Consider the following 19,898-nt stretch of genomic DNA (forward strand, 5'->3'; position numbering starts at 1 on the left):
ACCATGTTGACCAGGATGGTCTCGATCTCTTGACCTCGTGATCCACCCGCCTCGGCCTCCCAAAGTGCTTGGATTACAGGCTTGAGCCACCGCGCCCGGCTGTCTTCAGCCATTCTTAAGGGAAGGAGAAAATTCCTGGGCTCTGCCTGACAATCAAAGAGCTACAAACAGCCAGCGTGGACTGCTTCAGTGGGGGGTGGCCATTTTATTTAGTTTACAGTCTGAACCAGGACACATTTGAAGTGAAGAAGGTGTGATTAGTAGTTAAGCTGGGACAACAGGTCTAAACTAGACCGTTCTGTGCAAATCAGGACATATCTGTGTGTTATGATTTCTACCATCAACTTGTATACAGCAAGTAAAAGAAACTGCTGTTTAAAACAAACACAGATAAAAGTGAACTTTACTTGTTTCTGCCTTCTAGGGTGGGTATGATATGATTTATGTTATTGAGAAACTTGGCCGGGCATGGTGGCTCAAGCCTGTAATCCCAGCACTTTGGGAGGCCGAGGTGGGTGGATCACCTGAGGTCAGGAGTTCAAGACCAGCCTGGCCATCATGGTGAAACCCCATCTTAAAAAAAAAAAAAGAGAGAAACTCGACAACAAATACAGTCATGTTCTAAAGAGCACTGGAATTTCCAATCTTCTGCCATTATTATTTTTTTTAAATTTCTTTTGAACGCTGAAAAGGAGGCTGCATAGAGTAGGGTAGTGGGTCATTTGTTTTACAGACTGTGTTAATGAGTTTTTGAATATGCAAATTAAAACTGGGAGGAAAGAAAAAAAACCCAGACAACCAAATTACTCTGCCTAGCAAGGAAAGGAATAAGTTTCTAAGGCAGCCGAGGAGAGGAGGGGAGGAGGATGGGACTAGAACTCAACAACTAGGTTGGGGGTGGGGAGGAAGTACCCTGGAGGGAAGCCTCTGGTCTACGGAGGGACCTGTTACTCCGTTTATTTATTTATTTTTTATTAATTTTTTTAAAGATGGGGTTTCACCGTGTTGGTCAGGCTGGTCTTGAACTCCCGACCTCAGGTGATCTGCCTGCCTTGGCCTCCAAAGTGCTTGGATTACAGGCGTGAGCCACCATGCCCGGACTCCATTTCTTACTGTTGCTTGTGGTGCTGATCTGTAATGTGTTCCCTCTCCCTCCCATCTCTTACCCCAATCCACCAGTAAAAGCCCTGGACCAATGAAACTTTTCGGGAAATCAAGGAAAACAGTCTGGGTTTCATATTTGGGCTCACGCGGAAAGGAGAGATCGAAACCACCTTTGCAAAAATTATAAGAGCTAGAAAATTATGACAGTGAAAGAGATCTGACCAAAGCAACTCCATCTTGCTTCTAACCTCCAAGCTGTCCTTGGTCATTCTTGGGCGTAGGCCAAACTGACTTTGGGAGGAACTTGGTTTATAGCTTAACTTTGAAACAAAAAACGGTAACAGCCCTTTCCCAAAGCAAACCCTCATCTTGTTGGGGAGGGGGGTACTAAACTGCTTTTGTAGGACTAACAATTAGCCACAAGATCAGAAATTATGGTTTAGGAGTCATACAGCAAGAGGCCATAAGATTCTAAACCTCCCCAGCTGCTCCTGGGGACAACATCACTATTATAAAACCTAAGACTAGTGCTTATTTTTCAGACCCTGCACTCAATGGATCTCCTAGTGCCTCCCAAGATGATAAACTGGCTCATCTGGTCCTGTGGCCCCCACCCAGGCACTGACACAGCACAAGAGGACAGCTTTGACTCCCTGTGACTTCATCTCCAACCCGACCAATCAGCACTCCCCACTTTCCGACCCCCTACCCATCAAACTATCCTTAAAAACCCCATCCCCCAATTGTGGGGGAGACTGAGTTGAGTAGTGGTAAAACTCCAGTCTCCGATACAGACAGCTCTGCGTGAATTAAACTCTGTTGCAATTCCCCTGTCTTGATTAATTGGCTCTGTCTGGGTAGCAGACAAGGCGAGCCTCTTGAGTGGTTCCAAGATGGGAGCAGCCATGTGAATGAAGAAGTGAGTGGGAATGCGAATTCAAGAAACTGAAAGAGGGAGGTGTAAGGCCGGTTGCCTCGCCGGGAGGCCGGACACACCCACCTCTGCACCCGGTACCGGCTCTGCACTGGGCACCCCAGCTCTGCCGCATGGCTCCCCAGCTCTGCCGCATGGCTCCCCAGCTCTGCCGCATGGCTCCCCTGGAAGGCTCCGGCATTACTGGCCGGCTCTCGCACCAGAAAACCCGCCCAACAACCCGCCAACCAATAGCGGCCCACCCCGTCTCAATCCCTTGCCCCTGGACCCAATCAGAGCACCCAGCTGTGGCTCGTTCCTCACAGCCATAAAAACCCCACGCCCCAGGAATTCAGCGCGATGTCTCTGGCCCCCTTTACCCGGACCAGAGAACCTCACCCGGGAGCTGAATAAATTGGCATTTAATTTTCTTATACTGGCCTCAATTTCCTCATTTTAAACTCGGCAATAACCCTTACAGGAGGTAACCAGGAAAAACAGAAGCCTCTTCCACAAATCCAAGAACTTCGAGTCAGGGAGAGAGGGCACGGGATCTCCTGCCAAATACACATGGGGCTCAGCCATCTTTCATAGAATGCCAGAGGGAGGATATGTCCCTGAGGCTGGGGCGCTTGGGGACTGGCTGCAGTCCGTACAGATGGTACCCACGGAGCAGTCAGGGCACAACCTGCGGGGCCACACGTGGCAGCCTGTTGGGGATATCCTGGTTTCAAGCATCTTGTGGCTACTGGAAACATTTATGTCGAAGATAGCACCTTTTGAGCAATGCACGAGGTGGAAAAGAAGGCAGGGCACGGAGGGGACAAGCAGAACCCACATTGGAGTCATTTTGTCCTTCCACAAAAGCACTGGAATGAATTCGTTTCCTCCAGGGAAAACAGGAAGGTGATTCCCCCTATGTCCGGCCTCAGAGTTCAGAAACACATGTTAACATAAAGTGGGGGCCCATTTTGCATTCCCACCCCCACCATCCAGCCTACAGATACTGTGCCATAGAGCCTTCCTTTGAAGGCAGACCGCACCCCACATCTGCCTGCACCCTGTAGCTTTGGTGCTAACCATTGCATTTCGAGAAACACACCATTGACAATATCAATATAGTGAGAAGCATTTTCCAGACTCTGGGTTATAGAACACCAGCTCTGTGAGATGCAAATGAATTTAGGCATCACTAGGATAACCAAAGCTAAGCGTGCGTTTTTACTGCGAGCAAGCACGCATCGTGAATTTCCAAAACAGGGAGAGAACACGCATAGGCGGTGTTTGCCAAGGTCATTTAACTACAGAGGCTAGTCTCTTTTTGTTTGGATACTTGCTGCAATCTCACCGGACCAGCGATGTTTACACAGAACACAGATACGGAGGTACATAGTGATCCTACTTAATAGTATACTACTCTTTTAATATCATTGCTATGTCACATCTGGTTTAATCTTCCTAAAGACCCTTTGAAGTTAGTTCTACCATCATCCTCACTTTACATAGAGGGGAACTGAGTCCCAGAAAATTGCCATCAGTCCCCCAAGGCCACACTGGCTGATTAAAACACAGGTCTCTGCGACTCTATGCTCTTCTTTCTCAATGTTCTACTGAAGCCCACAGTAACTGTTACATCAAGAAAGAGTTAGGAGCTGAATGAAGCAGGAGAGACAGCAGTGGGTTTGCTGAGCTTGGTGGTGACATTTTGAATGACGTTGATGAGAACCATCACCAAGGCTCAGAGGGAGCAAACGTTGAGCAGCCCACATTTGTGTGAGGACAGGGGTGAGAAGCAGGAGCTGGTGGAATTTCAGACCACCCTTCCAAAGAGTTGGCGGTAAAGAAAGGGAAAGAGCAAAGATGGCTGGTGAAGGGGGAATTAGGGACGAGGGAAGCTGCGTAAGGATACAGGATACCAGAGCCCATCTACAGGCAGCGGGAGACAGGGGCTCACGAGCAAGGGGCTCCCAGGGCACTGTGGGATCAGCCCGGGGCCAGGCTTTAAGGCCCTCTTGGCTCTGCACAACCAGGAACCCCTCTTTCTCCCAAGCCAGCATCTGCTTGTCTGCAATCTACTCCTCCTTGAGATCAGGGGTGGTGTTAGGGAAAAGGTTCTGCGATGCTGCTGAGTGGCCTCTGCATTCCAAATAGGATCTCGTCTTTGTCTGTATTTGGCCTTCTTTCGTCCCATCAGCTAAAAGCATGTTTCCAAACATAGTCAGCTGTGAATAAATCCTTCAAGCCAAAACGAAAGAAGCAAATGTAAAACGCCTATGGAGACCATCCAGCTCCCAAGGCAGCATCTCCGAATGTGGAACTCTCTGCCCCAGTGGCGGAGCATTTGCAGGGTGAGGTGCCAATCCACAAAACCCAATTCCCACGTGGGGGATGGCTCTTGGGGATCTTAGGGAAGGGCACTGGAATGCTTTCTGTTACCCTGCTGTCTGTCTGCCTTAGAGAGTTAGAGGCCTGCACTTCATCTAGATTCTAAGCTAGGACAATTTGGTTTCACCTTGGGAAGGCCTCAAGCATGGCAGACTCCAAACCCTAGCCCACCAGCTTGGCCATCAAGCTCAGCCCTGAGCTGTGTGAGGCTGGAGTTCTATGTGGCCACCAGGACCAGGCTGTAGCTGGTGTCTCAGCCACCTAATGTCTGGACAATGGCCCTCCGAGTCTGGCAGCTGGCATCCTTGAGAGCCAGGTGGTAGGGAGACCTTGGCATACAGGGCAGCAAGGGTCTTCTGGTTCTGAAAGGCTGTCCAAGGCTCTGGCTCCAAGAGTCCACCTCCAGATACAGCTCCGTGGGCTACCCTGATCTGCTGCCTTCACTCTTGCCCCATGCATCTTTCAGCCTATCTTCATGAACTCACATTCCTGGCTCAAGGCCTATGCCATCTCTCCTAGCCTCTCCCAGCCTCTTCCAGCCCTCCCAGCCTCTCCCACCCTCTCCCAGCCCTTCCAGCCTCTCCCAGCCTCTCCTAGCTCTCCCAGCCTCTCCCAGCTCTTCCAGACTCTCCCAGCCTCTCCCAGCTCTTCCAGCCTCTCCCAGCCTCTCCCAGCCTCTCCCAGCCTCTCCCAGCTCTTCCAGCCTTTCCCAGCCTCTCCCACCCTCTCCCCCCATCTCCCACCCTCTCCCAGCCTCTCCCACCCTCTCCCAGCTCTTCCAGCCTCTCCCAGCCTCTCCCAACCCCTCCCACCCTGCAGCCCTGCAGGTGTCCTAGAGTGCCCAAGGCCTCTACCCCTGCCACCAGAACTTCTTGTGCCACTTCCCCCTGCATGAGTCCATTGCTGCAGCTGAGTGCTCTAAGAAAGGTTTGCTATTCCAAAGACAGCCAAAAACATTTCACAGGCATTTTCTAACTGAACCACCTGAGAGGAAGCCATCGCATTCTCCACAGCACGTGTGAGGAAACTGAGGACCTGCCTGGTAGCTTGCCAGCGGTCACACAGCAAGTGAGAAAGCACAGCCAGACGTCCACACTCCAGGGTGTGTGTATGAGTGTGAGTGTGTGTGTGTGTGTGTGTGTTATATATTTTCCCTGAGAGTCACAATAGCTTCCACTCAAACTGCTGCAGATCTATAATTCCAGGCTTCCAGTAATATTAATATCTTTCTCTTTAGTAAAGTGAAACGTAGGTGAATGTAAGCTAAATTTACAAATAGAACTTCAACAAAAATGCTTAGAACAAGTAAAGCTCCAAAGACTCAGCGAAGCCTGTTATCTTTCCTAAGCGATCCTATATTGCTCTCCTCACCACATGTCCTAACCTCCATCACTGCCCTGCGTGAGAAAGGTGTGATTGCATCCATTGCACTGGTTCTGTGAATCGCATGAGGGAGCAGGACAGACCCGAGGCCTGCACCCTGGACAAAATGTGGGCCACACACTCCGCTCCATGCTTTTCATGTTCTCTGTTTGCTCAATCCCGGAAGCAACCATGGAGAATAAGCAGTGCCGTCCTCTCCATTTTCCAGAAGCGTAGAGCAGTCAAATGACTGGCCCAAGATCACATGGCTTCTAAGTAGCAGAACTCCAACCGCAATGCAGGGAGTCTGGCTCCAGAGCCCATGCTTAGTGTAATAGAGCATCCCTGACATTCTGAATTATAATACATCTTGATGTCTTTTAGCTTCAGCCAGAAAACATTCTCCTTTCCTTATGCTTTGAGCCAGAAAAAATTCCCACATCTTCCAGCAACGGGTCCAGCATAGTCCTCTACCACCTGCTGGGGAGAATCAGCCCTCATGTGTGGCCAGGACTTCCACATGAACCCCAGTTGCATCTCATTCACCCTCACAACAGCCTTATGTGTTTGGTAGTGTTTCTCCACTTGACTGAGCAGGAAACTGAGGTTCAGAGAGGTTAAGCTACTTGCCCAAGGTTCCACAGCTCACAACCTGTGGATCAAGCCCTTGAACCCAGGCCCTCCTGAGGACTCCAAAGCTGATGATCTCTCCTGTTTACTCAGTGGGAGGTTTTAAATCAGAGCATTTAAAACATAGAAACAACAGACACTCCTTTATAATGGAAGAGTACTTGAATAGAACCACACCGACATCCTCCTCATTTTCCCATAATCACACGCCCATTGGTGAGGTTCACTCTGCTTGGTTTAAAGCTGGGGTTACAAACTCAAATGTCCATAGGGACCAGCAGGCAATGAAGGAGTAGCACTGGCCTGGTGGGGGGTGTTACAGTAATTGTAACAGCCATGGTGGGCCTGCTGCACACTACAGAATGCACACCTGTCTTGGTGGAGGCAGCCTTGACTTTGCTGTAAGCCATTGTTGCCCTGCAGAGAGGCAGCACGGGCAGGCACTGCCAAGCCATCCTGCTTTTCAAGAGTAGCCAAGAATCCCGATTTTTATGTAGAATCACTTAATTTTTAAATGATGGAAACTAATTCAAATGTTTCTTTAACCACTATTTAAACCAAACAAAACCCATCATGTAGCTGGATTTAGCTTGAACTGTGCCTTTTTTTTTTTTTTTTTTTTTTTAAGAGATGGTGTCTTGCTATGTTGCCCAGGCTGGAGTGCAGTGGCTATTGACAGGCACAATCCCACTACTGATCAGCATGGGAGTTTTGACCTGCTCCGTTTCCAATCTGGGCTGGCTCATCCCTCCTTAGGCAACCTGGTGGTTCCCCGCTCCCGGGAGGTCACCATATTGATGCCAAACTTAGCATGGACACCCAACCAGCATAGCGCACTACAGCCCAGAACTCCTGGGCTCAAGCGGTCCTCCCACCTCAGCCTCCAGAGTAGCTGGGACTACAGGCACATGCTACCACGCCCGGTGAATGGTGCCATTTTGTGATATCTGGTTTTAAAGTTTATAGAGGATATAAGTGTAGTTCATTTAAAGAAAGTCCTATTTAGTGTAAAATTATCAATTTAGTGTAAAATGTTCAAATGTTTCTCTAACACAGTATAACCCAAACAAAACACATCTGGTTGCTAGATTCAGCTTGCAGGGTGCCATTTTGTGATGTCCAGCATTAAAATTTATAGAGGATAGAAATGTAGTTCACTTAGAGAAAGGTCAATTTAGTGTAAAAATTATCTGTGGAAATCAAGACAAGCCTCTGATACACATGCCAATTTGCTAATGAGAGTATTTCTCCCAGCAGCACTTGCTCTGAAAGAACACTTGGTTCAACAGAAGAAAAAAAAGCCCATTGTTGTCACCATCTCAGATCTGTTGGGTAGATACCACAGCCAAGTCCTGGCATGACCCCCCTGTCTGCAGTTAACAAATCTGTCATGTTGTATGGCCACAAAATGATCTCCAGATTTCCTGTTATGCCAGTGAAGCACAGGAGAAAATGGACTCCCAGAAACCACTCCAAACGAATCACTCTCCCATCTCTGCTTGGTAGCTTTGATAAGGACAAACCTCAATTTTCTCCTTCCTGTTTGGTTGGTGATCTGCTCCCAGTTGATATCTTTCTAAAATCTAAGATAAGGATGGTTCAACCCCCAAAGACCTTAGATTCGGTATCTACATCCGAACACCCCTTCAGTGCTAACCATCCATGGCCCATCCCCAGAGTTCCCTGAAGGAAGAAGGTGCTTACCAACAAGCCATTGGAGCCATGGACTGTGACACAGCGAGAGAATGTATGATGGATGGAGAGGTCCCTGATGTATGTGGGTGGGTCATAGCCTCCCCTTTCATCCACATCACCGGCCAGGTGGAAGTGAATCGGGTACTGACCCACCAGCTGCTGTCCCATATGCTTCAGCTCCATGCCCTCCAGGTGTGCTGCCTTGAATCCCAGAGCAAACTAGAAGAGGAGAACGGAGAGTGAGAGGAGACCATGAGATGCTTCTGGATTTCCCTGGCTGGTGCCCATATTCCAAAGATGCAGTGGTACTGTTCTTTATCAGTCCCCACTCGGTACTCAGTAAATCAAATATATTCTCTGCAAATGGACTGGAATGTCTGGCCCTTCTTATATTGAGGAAGACAGGCAAGGTGCTGCTAATGACAGAGGACACTGTGAGGAAATGGACTGCTTGGAAATGAGATGTTCTAAAGGGCTGTGCTATACCTGGGCTCACTTTGACCCTCCTTTCCTGTCTCCCAAGCCACTAAGTGTTATGAGCAAGGGATAATTCTGAGATAACCTGGAGGGGCCAAAACATGCCCTATGAGCATGGGGGATCCAGAAGACAGTGGACCAAGGAGCAACAACAGTCTTGGCCATTGTCTCCCACCTAAGACCTTCTCCTGGCAGAGGAAAGGGGAATGCTGACTGTGGAATCTTCATGAGCCCATGTTCTGGTGGCATGTGTGTGAGTGGAGGGGACACCACACAATCACTTCACAATATGCCTAGAGCCACTCCTTTTGGGCTCAAGAAAACCACTTGACCAGACGGAACACCTGCCCTCCAGGTGCTCACCATGAAAGCACAGTCTGAAAAGGATTCCTGTCAAAAGTCAGGCTCAGCCAACCTCTAAGAGAGAAGAGTAATATTGGCATGCTAACCATTTCTTCCAAAAATCAGTGTCAATCGGAGTGCCAGCTCCAGTAGTGGCTGCCCTGGAGAGCTGTGTTGAGAATGATTCTGAGGGCTAGTTTGAGCTCAGTGGGAAAGAGTACCCTAATCACTAAGGAACTGCTCTTGGGATTGGAAAGGGGCTACGGCAGCTTGTATAATACAGACCTGCTGTTACTGCTTTAGTCTCACTAATGAGTTTCTCAGCTGAGGGACAGTACCATCACCTCTGCCCCACCCTATACCCAGCAGATGACTGGATATGTGTAGAAGTGTTTTTGGTGGTGACAATGACTGAGGAGCACTGCTAGCATTGAATGAGTGGGGACCAGGGATGATGGAAATCCTATACAGGTATTGATCGACTTACGACCTATGCAACTTACGACCATTCGACTTTACGACCACAATCGCTAGCCACGACTGCTCCACGTCTGGCAGCGCAAATGTTGCCCAGCTGGGCGTACAACAGTGCGGACCAGCTTCCGGCAGCACTACCATCTCTGCGTGCATATAGCCTACTCAACTTACAACCAAATCGTGTTACAACCAGTCTATCGGAACCAATTGTGGTCGTAAGTCGAGCACTAGCTGTAATATAGGCCTGTGTGGCAAAGAACGATCTCACATAAAATGCCAGTAGGACCCCCATTGTGAACGCTGTAGGTTTCACTCCATTTGTCCCTTCAGTTACACTACCAAAAAGTCTTATCCTAAAAGTGCATGATGTTAGCTTTAAGAGAACTGTCTTCACAAAACTCTGAGATAATATTGTGCTATCGACATTGAAACCAATTACCACATGAAGACATTTTGGGTCTCTTAAGGAACATAATACGCCAGGAAAAGGCACTTTGCACTGTAATACAAAAGAAATTCCTCTTGAGCTTCATACTAGGAAAACATAGGCACCAATAAACTAGTATCATTTTTCTCTATTGTGCAGTAAGAACCCTGCAGCTCACTATGTCTCCTCTGTCTTGACTCTAACCAGGAAACTCACAGGTAAATTCAATGCTACAACTTTTTTTTTTTTTCTTTTTGAGACTGAGCCTCCCCCTGTCACCAGGCTGGAGTGCAGTGGGGCGATCTTAGCTCACTGCAACCTCCACCTCCTGGGTTCAAGCAATTCTTGGGCCTCAGCCTCCAAGTAGCTAGGATTATAGGCATGTGCCATCACACCCAGCTAATTTTTGTATTTTTAGTAGAGACAGGGTTTCACCATGTTGGCCAGGATGGTCTCAATCTCCCGACCTCATGATCTGCCCACCTCAGCCTCCCAAAGTTCTGGGATTACAGGCGTGAGCCACCGCGCCCGGCCAATGCTACAACTTCTAGGTCCTCTCACCTGCTTATTGTTTTATCTATACGGTAATGGATCTATTATAAACGTGACTTTTTGCAAGATGAATGCTAGTTCTTTTAGGAAGTGATCAGAGCAATAACGAATAATGAAATAATGAAGACAAGGAATGAAGGCAATGTTGAAACAGTGTGACGTGTACCATGTGGCCAAGAGCAGAGAGCTATTTGTTGCCAAGTTAGCGGTATCATCTCTCTTATTGCTAATGATTAGTGGGGGAAACTGCACGCCAATGGGTAATACATAGACTCCTCAAACTTCCAGAAGGTGCCCTCCGCTTGATCCCACCTCCTGTTCCCTCATCCCCACCCCTACCAGGAAGCCCTGCCTAGAGGGTGACATCATGGAGCCTCTCCTAGTTGGGTTGACAGCCTCTGCCAGACACACATACCTTGATATGGCCCCCAAAGGTATCAAAGTCAAAGAAATTGCAGATGTGGTTCCTGTAGGGGTAGCACTTGTCCTCCATCTCCCCCATCACCATGATGTTCCGGCTCAGAAGCCCGACCTCCGCCCGCATGTCCACGCCGTCGATCTCCTCCCCGATGTGCAGGTACATTGGTTTCCCTAGGGCAGAAAGGGAGGCAGGTAAACAACAGCAGATCCCGCATGCCCACTGAGTTCCGGCCAGCTGCTTCCATGGCTGCTGCTTGCTCACCACCAGGCCCGGTGTACGCAGTGGTCTCATGTTACAGAAGGGTGAAGGTCAGGGAGGTGAAGGCACACGCCCGCACGCCCAGCCAGATCTCACAGCTACACAGGCTCCGGTCTCAAGCCCTTGGCAGAAATGGCTAACTGTCCCTTCATATTTGTTTCCTCTTCTGCTTTTCAGTCCTGGACTCCTGCATCTTAGCTGGACACAGGGCCATCCAAGGGAATGACATTCTCAGCCTCCCTGCAGTCAGGTGCGGCTGTAAGATGTGAGAAGTGGTAAGCGCCACCTCCAGACGTCCCTCCTCTTGCTCTTTCCTGGGGGCTGGTGGGTCAGCCTCACCCACACAGGTAAGAGCCATGCCCCAGAGACAGCAGAGCAACGGGAGGGAAGAAACTGGTCTCCAGATGAGACTGCAGATTGCTGACCTTAGGAAGATAAAACAGATCCCCTATCTTTAAAGCCTCTGCTTTAGAGCAGTGCAAATTCATGATCTGTTAACGCAGGTAAATCCCTATTCTGCTTACCTCAGCTTCATGCAGAATGGGTATCTACAGCCTGGGGCTCTAGAAAGAGCCAGACTGGAGCTTCCACATCCACCACCGTGGCCTGGCTCTGCGTGCCTCCATGGTACCACATGGAGCAGTGGAGAAGGGCCTCCACCCGACTCTGTACTGAGCTCCTCACCATCCTCCATCCTCCCTCTGGCCTCAGAGGACAGGATGCTCCCACCACTTGTGTACTGGCCCCCAGGCCACCCCTTTTCCTGTCCTTAAGGCCCTGGACTCCCTCCACTAGCAATTTCATTTCTTCCTTCATTTGGGCTCCTTATATTCTGCCTTCAAACTTCTCTAGACTTTCCCATCCTTAAAAAACTAACATACATACAAAAGACCTTTTCCAGTTCTGCTACCCTGCCTAGCAATTGCCAGTCTTTCGCCTGCCATACCCAGAGACCCCGAACTTGTGATCTGCCTCTAACCCCTCCGTTTTCTCTCTACTCTCCCCCTCCCACCACTCCACCCAATCTCTTGCCAAATGCAGTCCCTTCCTCCCTGCTCTGTGCAGAAAATGCATCTCAAAAAAGCTGCAGGGTGACGAGAGTTCAAACTTTAGAACTGCTTTTGATTTACAGCCCCAAATCCTGCCTCCACAACAATCCCACATGCTTTTATGGAATAAGGAGATCTTAAGCGAGTCTAAATTCGTTTGGCTCGTCACTGAGATTGCTGACCTGGCTTATGGATGCTTTCTCTTCCATTTGAGGATGAATTACAGACAGCAATAACCTCCTATTCCTAGCCTGAACCACACCACCTCGCCTCTTGGCTTTCACTATGATCTTGACTGAGCAATGGGGCCCCGGCCTCAGCCCCCAGACACAGCCAGTGTCCACATGTGAAGTCCACAGTTATAATTAGCCCCGAGCAACACCCACCATGGTGGCACTGCCCTGCTGTCTTCTCCGCAGGAAGAGCTGACCCTTGCCTGCCCCTTCACCCGGCACGTCCTGTGTGCCTGCAGTGTTTCTAGGGATGTTTACTGTTTTGGAATTCTGCAGACTCAGCGAGATGGTGGGTGTTCTCTGAAGTATCTTATTCAAGATGTGAAATTGACGCATGGCAAATTTGAGAAAATATCTCCTGTGGAGTTGGTATAAGTTTCCTACCACTGCTGTAACAAATTACCGCAAACTTAGTGGCTTAAAACAACATAAATTTATAGCCCTGAGAGTCACAAGTCTGAAATGAGTCTTATGGGGCTAAATCAAGGTGTCAACAGGGCTGGTTCCGAGGAGGCTCCAGAGGAGAATCTGCTCCTTGCCCTTTGCAGATTTGAGGGGCCACCTGTGCTCCTTGGCTCATGGCCCCTTCGGTCCGCTTTAACGCACCTCACTTCAGTCGCTGCCCCATCACCACGTCACTCTCTTCTGACCCTGACCTTCCTGTGTCCCTCTTATAAGGTCCCTCGTGACCACACTGGGCCCACCCAGATAATCCAGGATAATCTCCCATCTCCAGAGCCTTAACTCATTACATCTACAAAGTCCCTTTTACCACATAAGCTAACATTCAGGGGTACTGAAGATCAGGACATGCATATTACTTAGGAGTCCTTATTCCATCTATCACAGAGTCCTCCTTTTTTCAGATACTGGGTTGGGTCTTGACCTGTCACCCAGGCTGGAGTGCAGTGGTGTGATCATAGCTCACTGTAGTCTTGAACTCCTGGGCTCAGAAAATCCTCCTGCCTGGGATCCCCAAATGCTGGGATTACAAGTGGGTGCTACCACACCCAGCACAGAGTCCTTCTTTAAACAAGTATCAGACATCAAAAAAGCCTTAGAAAGATTTCATTTACTGCAATGTACTCTCACTCCCTGATAGGCAGATGCCATAAAGGTCTGTGCCCTGCAAAAGGGGTGAGGAGTGGACACCACACGTGGAAGCTGTCAGGCCTTCGGTTTCATCCAAGGTTCTGACACCAACCAGGGGAAACGATATGAAATGAGTTAACTCTGCAGAATGTGGGAGCTCCTTCCTCCAGGGTATCCCACTGAACGTGGCTTCACATTTATGCTACAGGGCCACGTGTCTTCACAGCTCTGAAATCCAGAAGCAGGGCTCCTGCTGGCCACCCATGGAAGAACCTCTCCTTTCATCTCTGACTCATCTCCCATCCATCGGCTCTGTGGCCTTCAGTCACGGAGCCTTCCCAGGTGTGGGGGGGCAGAATCTTTCCGAAAAAGAACTTTGCACTGGCTTCTGAGTGACGAGTGCCTCAGGGGAACCAGACAGAGGGCTGGACCTGCAGAATGTCTGATGAGAAGAGAGACTCACAAGTCCAGTGAAGGATTCACTGAAGGACATACTGAAATGGATTATAATCAGATCTAATTATGAGGAACCCGATACAGAAGGGCTTTTGCAGTCACTTAATTTTCCATTTGAAGAAATGGAAGGTCAGAGTGTGCTCAGGGCCTGATGGTGAGTGGGGAGGAGAACGTGGGCCCACAGCTGACACGGGGTCTGGGCTGTTTCTCTTCACCCCTGGATCCTGGCTCTGTGACGGAGTGAGCGCCGTGGGACTGCGGGACCTTTCCCACAAAGGCAACCTTCAACACAATGCCTCCACCTGTGACTCGATGGGCATGCCCCATGAGAGCGTGAGTCCTGTCTTTCCGAAGCCTCTTTACTGTCCACGTACCCTGGCCTCTTCCTCCAAGGACTGATGCATCACCTCATTCCCACGTACAGGTCTTCTCTCCGGCAGCCACAGGAGTGTCCTCTGATCTCTCTTGGAGGGAGCCTGCCACCAAGTGGGTGAGCGGACAGGCCTCCAGCAGCACCTTCAGGATCCACGTGCGTTTTCCCCGGTGAGTGAGCTCCACAGAGGTACTAGAGTCTAGAGTCGGGCCCTTCCTGCCCCGGGTGAGATGCCCCCAGCAGGCAGCCTTTGCTCCCCAGCTTCCCATTGGCCGCTCAAGCTTTCTTAGAGCCACACTGCAGTCTGAGCTCCTTCCTCCGAATCATGCTTCCTTCCTCTCCCCTCCCAGGCTTCAGACCTGCATTTGAAGGTCTGAAGGAAGGATGGAAAGGTGAAGGAGCTCCTCACAGCCTGCAGGCTCCCTCTGCTACTCCTGCCCCTCTCTCCTGGGTCCTACACGCCGTCTATCACCTGCGCATCGAAATCTGCCTGGACACATCTTCCTCCTTTGCTTTTTCCTCACCTGTGGAAGAGCTTGAGGATCAACACAGAGACCAAACGATTTTCGGCACCCTCTGCTTCCCTGTCTTTCCTTTTTTTTTTTTTTTTTTTTTTTTTTTTTAATAAAGACAGGGTTTCACCATGTTGGTCAGGCTGGTCTTGAACTCCCGACCTCAGGTGATCCACCCGCCTTGGCCTCCAAAGTGCTTGGATTACAGGTGTGAGCCACCACGCCCGGCCTTCCCTGTTTTTCCTACTCTCCCAAACTATCCCAGGTCAAGATGCTCCCTGCAGACAAACAGGACAGTAAAAATGGGCCCTTCTTTTTAGGGAGCTGGAGTATCTTTCCCTTAGGCCTTGCAGGAGCCTGGGTTTCCAGGCCCTACACCTGCAGCCACGCTGGATCTGGAAGTTCCTTTGTTTGCTGGTGGACACCCCCATGGACGTCTGTGTCTGTGCCCAGAAACTCCCAAAGGCTTTCCAACCAAGCGGGGCTGGCTTGGGCTGCTCTTACGGTGCAAAGGAAGAACTGCCAGTGCCCTAGAGGCATCTCACAGCAGCCCACGAACTTACCAAGCGACGGGGAGCCCCAGGGGTGGGTCCTGAGAGCACAGAGCGAACTTTGCGAACGGAAACAAGCAGACTTCCCAAACTCCCCAAAGGGTTGAGCATGTTGAGGGAAACGTTGCGCAGAGAGCAGGAGGCTCAGTCCTGCCAGGCAGGGGATGGCGAAGAGGTCTCCATGCAAAACTCAGCTCCCTGCGTACCAGTTTAAGGGACGGACACAGCCAAACGCCCAGCTCCTGTGGGTTCGTCTCTCACCACTCCCACACACCGTCTTCTGTTCCAGCCAGACCGGACCCTCATCCTTCCTTGGACATGCCAGAGCTTTCACCCGTGTGTCTCCCTCCATCTGCGGCAGCTTTCTCCACTTTTCCCTCAAGATCCAGCTCGTTTCTCTCTCTCAGTGATGCCCTCTCTGACCACAGTCGGCATTAGCCGTTTCTTCTGCGAGTTCCCACAGTGCTTGGCAGAGCCAAGAAACCAGCTGAGCCTCCACGCCTCCAGGACGCTCATCCTTTGCCTTCCAACCATCCCTCACAGCACATGTATCCGGGTGCTCTGGGTACTTCTCTCAGCTTGCCAGCATCCACCTTAAAACACGGTGTCCAGGGGCTGGGTGTGGTGCCTCACGCCTGTAATCCCAGCACTTTGGGGGACCGAGGCGGGCGGATCACGAGGTCAGGAGATCGAGACCATTCTGGCTAACACTGTGAAACCCCGTCTCTACTAAAAACACAAAAAATTAGCCAGGCATGGTGGCACATGCCTGGAATCCCAGCTACTCGGGTGAATTGCTTGAACCTGGGAGGTGGAGGTTGCAGTGAGCCGAGATCCTGCCACAGCAGTCCAGCCTAGGGGACAGAGCAAGACTCCATCTCAAAAAAAAAACAAAGGGGTGTCCAGGAAGTACACTAATCAGAGGCTTCTGCTTCGGCTCTTGCAGGTGGCCAGAGAGCCTCCCCAGGGATCCAGTTTTGAACGCGGCTATAGAAGTAAGATAGTGTGATGGGGGACTGTGACTCTGGGGTCAGGCTGTGAGGGGCAGATTCTAACTCAGCTCACAGCTGGGAGTCCCTGAGTCTATTATTTAAGCTCCTGGAACCTCAGGCTCCTCATCTGTAAAATGTAGATAATAATAGCACATACCTCAAAAGGGGGCTGTGATTGTTAAATGAATGAATCTATGGGGATGTGCTTGGGAATGAAGCCCCTGGCACATGGGAGGAGGCCAGTGTAACAGAACTGACACCTGCAGCTGTCACCGGCACCACCCCCAAGGCTCCCACCGCTGGCTTCACACCTGTAAGGACGGGAGTTGGTAGATGGCAAATTTGGCATCTTTCTTTGTCCTGTGGGGGAAGCTGGGCAGGGTGGAGGAGTGGCTGTCAGGTAGGGGAAGGCACTGTGTTTATCAGACTCCTGTGAGCCAAGGAAATATAAGTCAAGCTGGGAGCTGCAGGCATGTTTCGGTCCCACAGCCGCCTCCCCGGCTGCAGAGCTTCCTATCAAGACCTTGTACAAGACCTGGCTGTGGCTGTTAGCTGTGGCAGCCACTTTATCTGTCCTGCTGCCGCCTTCGCTAGCCACTCCCGGGCTGCTATCCGAGAGACGAAGGACACTGTGTGCCTGACTCCCCCGCCCTCCATCCTGCCTCAGAATTCTCCCACCAAGTCCTCACCCCTCCCTTCCTCCTCAAAGCCCTGATACATGAAGCCTCACCAGGGAAAAGCAGACGCGGCCAAACCAGCCTTGTCTCAAATAATCCAGAAGTGCACGAGCACCCAGGTGAAGGGGAAGAGGCCTGGGAAGCAGGGGGCTCTGCACCGTTGCCCTACCCAGGCCTGCAGATGCTGACCTTCTCTCGTCTTTACTCTGCAGGTGTCCAGGTTCCACAACCCCCAGAACCCTCTCTACAGGGTACACAGGGTGCTAGGCACCCTGGGGTCAAAAGAACATCATCAAGGACCTTCCAATGGAAGGAGCCAGTGTGCACTTGGAGCTCAGACCTAGCAGGACTCCGGGAGACGCTGGGAATAAGGGCCCTTACAGAGGGAGGGTGAAGCAGGGCACGTAGCCTTGGAGCCAGATGGCTCTGACTTAGAATCCTGGCTCAGCTGCTGACTTGCTTGACCTAGTATCACTGCCGCCCACTAGAACTTCCAGTGATGAAGGAAATGCTCTATTCTGGGTTATCCAGAAGGGTAGCCGGTAGTCACCGGTGGCTACTGGCCACATGAAACCCTGCTGCTGTGACTGAGGAATAGGTTTTTTTGTTTTGAGGTGGAGTTTCGCTTTTTTGCCCAGGCTGGAGTGTAATGGTGTGATCTCAGCTCACCACAACCTCCGCCTCCCGGGTTCAAGGAATTCTCCTGCCTCAGCCTCCTGAGTAGCTGGGATTACAGGCATGTGCCATCACACCTGGCTAACTTTGTGTTTTTAGTAGAAACCGGGTTTCACTGTGTTGGTCAGGCTGGTCTTGAACTCCCGACCTCAGGTGATCCACCCACCTTGGCCTTCCAAAGTGCTGGGATTACAGGCGTGAGCCACCTCGCCCAGTCAGAATAGAATTTTAGACATTCAATTTCCATGAGCCTCAGTTTTCCCATTCGTGTCATGAAGAAAACAGCAGCCCCTACTGTTTTGCCAAGAGTGAACAAGATGGCTTATGTGAAGTACTTGGAATATCACAGAAAACTAAATTCATGTTAATTCTAGCTAATGGCGGCATTCTTTAAAGGTATGGAGGGTGTTTACGGGCAAAGTGGGGAGGTGGTAAAGACAAGGGGGCAGGAAACAAGGGAGGGGAGTTCCAATTGCCACACTGTGAGCTGCTGAGATTCATACTGTGGGTGACAAAATTTTGAAACATATTTTTGATGATTCATGCATTTTCATTACTTCATTACTCCCATCTGTTTTCCGTCAGAAAGGCCTTAAAATGCAAATGGTCCTGTTGAATGGAATCTGGGAGCAATGAGGAAGGAGGACCCAGGAAGGATGTGTCCCCATGTGCAGCCAGCCTGGGGGAGAGAAGCCTGAGACGGCACAGGATGGGGGGGTGCTCAGAGGAAAGTGAGAAGTGGGTAGAGTCCTTGATCCCTGTCAATGGGGAGATGGAGAGCCAGAGAATGGGCTTGGGGATGAATAGGATGAATTTGAGCCTCTCCAGGACAGACAGACACGACACACACATGCACTTACACACATACACTCACACACATGCTCACACGGGCACCCCTACCTGGGGCTTTTCTGGTGCTGTTCACCAGGAGATGCTGTTTTCATGGGGGCCCCACAGCTCCTGGGCAGAGCAAAGGAGGCGGCCGCTCTAAGCGGAATATCTTTAGGGGAGGGGAGGAGAGCTGGGGTGGGGCTGATGGGGAAACACGTGTAGGTGGGGCTAAACCCAAGGGAAGTGGAGGGCATTGAGGCAGGCCCAGCATCTTCTCCACTTATCCTATCCCGCTGGGTACTTGGGGCCTGGAGCAGCCTCACTGCATTCTGTCCAGCCTTCAGGGGCCCCCAGGAGCAGCTGACTCTGGTGGTCAAACGTGATCGAGAGGAGCAGCTCTCCTGCAGGGACACCCCAACCGCACTGTAGGCTGAGCCAGAAATGCTCTGACACACACAGGTTCCCCGTGGTCAGGGCCACCCTGGGCACCACAGCTGCCTGGACAGGACCTGCTCACAGTAAGGTCTCCCATGCAGCCCTCGGGGTGACCCAGCCTGGGGCACAGACGGGGACTGGTCTGAACAAAGCCTGCGTGCCTCTCCCTGGAATGCCCTCCCCGCTCCATGCAGGCAAGGGCTCACAGTCAGGCTTTCACCCTCCTAAACAGCCCACGTGCCACCCCAGGCCCGTGGACCAGCTCATAGTGAGCAGTGACATCGGCTCAGGCGATCTGAATGCCACTCCCGCCAAGAGTCCAGGGGGACATCTGACCTCCCAGAAGCTTCTTCAAAATGCATTGTCCCTGGGTGACACACAGTCACTCGGTGAAGACGTAAGTATTTAATAATCATTAGGAACGTGCTTCTCCGGGCACCCTCCTCTAGACACAGCTCGAGACAGTGCTTCTTTGCCAGGGGAAATTCAGTAGGCTTCTATTCTCCAGTGGCTTCCCTGCGCACTTCGAATAAAGCCCCAAAATTGCGCCACGGCCCCTCCCTCTCCCTGAAACCCCATGCAGCTCTCCCATTCTCCACGTTAGCTACTCCGGGCCTCTTGGTAGCTGGAACGCCCCATGCTCCCCTCAACTTTATGTTCCCCTCTGGCAGTACCTCTCCCGAGGTAGCTTCTACGCTGTCTTGGCTCAGTTGCTCACTCCTCTGGGAAGACGCCCATGCCTGTCAGTCTTTGCCATATCTCCCTTTTCTATGCTCCCAGCACCTCCCATATTCCACTTTGATAGCGGTCGTCACTGTTCTATTTTGGAATTATATCTATCTTCATTGCTGGACTGCACGTTCCCTGAGGACAAGAAACACATCTATCTTGCTCACCACAGTGTATGCAAGGCTGGCATATATATGTCTTTTCTTCTCTTTTTTTTTTTTTTTTTTTTTTTTTTTTTTTTTTTTTTTTT

The 19,898-nt window shown here is 50.7% G+C and overlaps 1 protein-coding gene across 2 annotated transcripts in view; it reads right to left on the minus strand.

The window, feature by feature from the left end:
• The window catches only part of LOC108289667 (cell migration inducing hyaluronidase 1), a 177,089-nt gene that overhangs the window by 34,827 nt on the left and 122,364 nt on the right, over positions 1 to 19,898 (minus strand). For both annotated transcript variants that reach the window (XM_037731596.1, XM_017509183.2), the window contains 2 exons: positions 10,780 to 10,955; positions 8,099 to 8,308 (listed from right to left, as the gene is read on the minus strand). In XM_037731596.1, the coding sequence (XP_037587524.1) occupies positions 8,099 to 8,308; positions 10,780 to 10,955 (386 nt within the window). The remainder of the gene's footprint in view (positions 1 to 8,098; positions 8,309 to 10,779; positions 10,956 to 19,898) is intronic.

The sequence above is a fragment of the Cebus imitator genome, unplaced genomic scaffold, assembly GCF_001604975.1.
Source record: "Cebus imitator isolate Cc_AM_T3 unplaced genomic scaffold, Cebus_imitator-1.0 Scaffold410, whole genome shotgun sequence".
NCBI lineage: Eukaryota > Metazoa > Chordata > Mammalia > Primates > Cebidae > Cebus > Cebus imitator.